We start from the raw sequence: 3,549 nt of genomic DNA, 5'->3' as shown, positions 1-3,549 counted from the left end.
AGACGATTTGAGATCTAGAATTTTCGGAACATTTTTTCCAAAATTTCTTGCTTGTCTGCCTCTCCTAGGATTTTCGAACATCTAAAAAATGGTATAATTGCCCATTTTTAACGGATTTTTGCCCTAAAAAGGTCACCTAGAATTTTCGGGAGCCTTTTTTCTGGCTGAAATTTTCGAAGAGGTAAGTTTTGATCCCTATAATTTTCGGATCCGACTAGACTTTCAGCTAGGAAATCCGAACAGATGAAAAATTTTTAGGGGATAAAAATATGTCTATATCTCCCGTTTTAATACTAAAATACGTTTAACAATGCTATGTTTAAGTGGTTTTGAACTACATTGTCGTTGGGTGCCCCCGCTCAAGGTTATTTTCTTCCGTGAAGCATTTTGCACGCTTTCGACGTCGACTAGCCATAATGTGTTCTCAAAGCACTGATGATAAAGAAAAAGTAAAACAATCGACAGGAGGTAAAGAAATAACCTGGAGAATCCCACTAAAGCGTTGGCGTCATAGAAAGCAAACCAAGAAAACTGCATGTCTTTTAGCTTCTAAGTATTATTCTTTATTTTTTGCAAGTTTTAAATTTTCAGTCCAATGGAACATTACGTAAAATACGGAACTTAAAAATTAGGAGTTAGATAATGATTCTTAAACATGATGAACGAGTCATTTTTAATTTACGGATATAAAAATGCCCGGGGTAGTGTATAAATACAATAATACAAACAAATTATACATAAAATATTACACATATTACATTGTCCATTACGCTTCCTCTTCTGATAATCACTACCGAAATTGTATCCTAGCTTCTATTGAATCATTGGTACCAAAAGCCATAATAGGCTCTTGGTACCAATGATTCAATAGAAGCTAGGATACAATTTCGGTAGTAATTATCAGAAGAGGCTCTTGTTGGTACCTATCCGTTATTATTGATAAAATGTTGAGGGACAGTAATGGCCCCCTACTTAACTGTCCTATTTTTGCTGGCATTCGTTTAATTCTTTTGTCATTTTTCAATTCAGTTAGACCAAAACGATTAAATGGGAAACGATATAACTTAACTTGTCTAGAAAATTTTTGAATGCTCGGTGATAAAAATGTCATTAGCAAAGTCCCGTTGTTGTGGTAAGCTTTTAGTTCTTCTTCTTCTTCTTCTTCTTCTTCTTCTTTTTCTTCTTCTTCTTCTTCTTCTTCTTCTTCTTCTTCTTCTTCTTCTTCTTCTTCTTCTTCTTCTTCTTCTTTTCTTATTATTATTATTATTATTATTATTATTATTATTATTATTATTATTATTATTAGATGGCGGTTTAAAATACTTTAAGGAAGATTTTAAAGGTGTTGCGGCAATTACTACACGATGTCCCCCAGTTATCTTCAGTTGATTTTTGATCAATTAAAGATAAGTTATATTTGCCCATGGGATTATTTGCCCTCACACTATAATTTCGAAAACTGAACAAGCAAATGAAAATTAAGAACACGTATTAAGGATATTCTTCAATATTGATGAATGTTTAGTTTTTGGTTTTCAACCGTAAAACAGTCGGTTAGCCATACTGCACAAGCATAATGGTTTCGCTCTTCTCAGATAATCGTTCCTGATACTTCCATTCACTGTAACTGCTTAATTCACAGGATGATTTTTGCCGATCGAAAGACACATTTAAATATTGCCTCACAATGGAAGGTATAATAAAATAAAAAAAAGTCTTGGATTTAGGCCCTAAAACGCCTACAAAACTCCGTTGCAGCGGCCTAGTTGTCAGTTCAGTAGGCCCCCATGTGTAAGTCAGAAGAGTAATTTAGAGCCCGAAAAAACATTGCACAACTATGTTTCCCTTGACTTTTTTAGCCACGATCCTAGGCGTCTGTGTAAGCTGTTGATCTTCGACGGGTCAACTCTCTTGAAGTATCAAGCATTTCTATCTCATCTGATTGTAGAGCGAGTTTGTTTCGGTTCTTACAGCACCTTCTCAAAAGGTTCAGAATCTCCTTGCGATAATTCGTATTGGTAATAGTATAGCAAACTGGATTTGCGGCACTGTTAGCAAATGTCAATATGTTGCAAAATGCAACTAGTTCCCAAAAGTGGGCAAATTGTTCTGCGGCATTTCCAAAATCCAACCAGAGCCACATAATATTAGTAGGTAGTACGCACACAGCGAAAAGAATGGTCACTGCAATAAGCATTCGAATTACTTTTGATGCCTCCTCGCTTTGTGCGTTTTGAAGAAACTTGTTTTCAAGACCAGTTTTTTTTTTCTTGCCTAATTCTCTGCCAATGCTTGTATACGCTGCTGCGATGATGCTAAGAGGTATAACATACTCAGCAACAAAGAGCACCACTGTGTAAATCTTTCGATCGTTGTCACTACTCCAATATTCATCACATGATCCTGTCTTTCCAATTCTGAGGACACTGATGTAAGGAGACACTGGGACTATCGATAACAGCCAGATAATTACGATCAGCCATTTTGCATTGGTAGTGCTGAGTTGCCGACGAAGTGGATATAGTATGGCCCAATAGCGTGTTAAACTAACAGCGGTCAAAGTAAATACAGATGCAAACAGCGACATTGTCTGCAAAGGGTACAGAATATTACACATAAAGGACCCATACGGCCACTTGTAGTTCATTTCTTGCACTGGGATGTCGAATGGGATGCAAATTAACGTTAGAGTCAAATCTGCGAAAGCCAGATTAAGAATGAAATAGTTGGTGACCGTCTTCATTTTTTTTCTTTTCATGATAACGATGCAAACAAGTATATTTCCAATGGCGCTAACAAGGAAGATGACGGCGTATAGCGTAAGCTTCAAAGCCTTCGTGTATACGTTGACATCATTGCTTTCGTGCGATTCTTGTGTGGAGTTTTCTGCTGTTGTAAAATTTGAGAATATGTTACTTAAAGTAGAGTTTGAACTCATGGCTGCTCTTTAAGGGACTATGATTATAACCCTTGAATGAATATCTCCTTAGGTAGCGTTTCGATTGGGAATCAGGGCCTAAGCAGACTTGAAATCTCACCTGAAATGAATACAAAAAGTTGTTATAAGTTATGCTTGTAGAATGTCCTCTATATACGGAATAAAAACAAGTATAACTTTACTATACCTTCAGCGGCGCTTCTGGAAGGGTAATTGCAAATAACAAACCGTTACCAGTGTTTTCTATATTTGTAGCAGTGAAGCAACTTCCATCGAGATAATTTCATACGGTCATTAATAGGCCAGAAAATTTATATTTTTCCTCGCTTTAGGCGGCCAACGCACTTTCACGACAAAATAATAGTTGGACTTTAGGAACTTTAAAAAAACCTTTAAACACGGAAGTCTAAAAAAGTCATTACCCCTTCGTAACCGCAGACGTAAATTGCTAGCATAAAGATGCAGCAATATCAAGTCGTTTTTTTGGCACCAAACGGTGGCGAAAAAAAGGCCTGAAATTTTTGCGTTATTTATGATAATCTTTTGGCACGTATTTCATACTCTGTGACTAGTCAGAACCGCAGTTGCTTAAAAGAAGGGTGTATTCCTGG

The 3,549-nt window shown here is 36.5% G+C and overlaps 1 protein-coding gene across 1 annotated transcript; it reads right to left on the bottom strand.

Annotated features, from left to right (window-relative positions):
- Positions 1–1,812: 1,812 nt before the first annotated feature.
- Positions 1,813–2,938, bottom strand: LOC140949388 (QRFP-like peptide receptor). Its single transcript, XM_073398547.1, has one exon. It carries the CDS (start codon positions 2,936–2,938, stop codon positions 1,868–1,870), a length of 1,071 nt encoding a protein of 356 aa, XP_073254648.1. The 3' UTR covers positions 1,813–1,867.
- Positions 2,939–3,549: the final 611 nt, after the last annotated feature.

The sequence above is a fragment of the Porites lutea genome, chromosome 10 (genome assembly GCF_958299795.1).
Source record: "Porites lutea chromosome 10, jaPorLute2.1, whole genome shotgun sequence".
Lineage (NCBI taxonomy): Eukaryota > Metazoa > Cnidaria > Anthozoa > Scleractinia > Poritidae > Porites > Porites lutea.
Note: the sequence above shows the minus strand (reverse complement) of the source record. Positions and strands in the feature narration are given on the sequence as shown.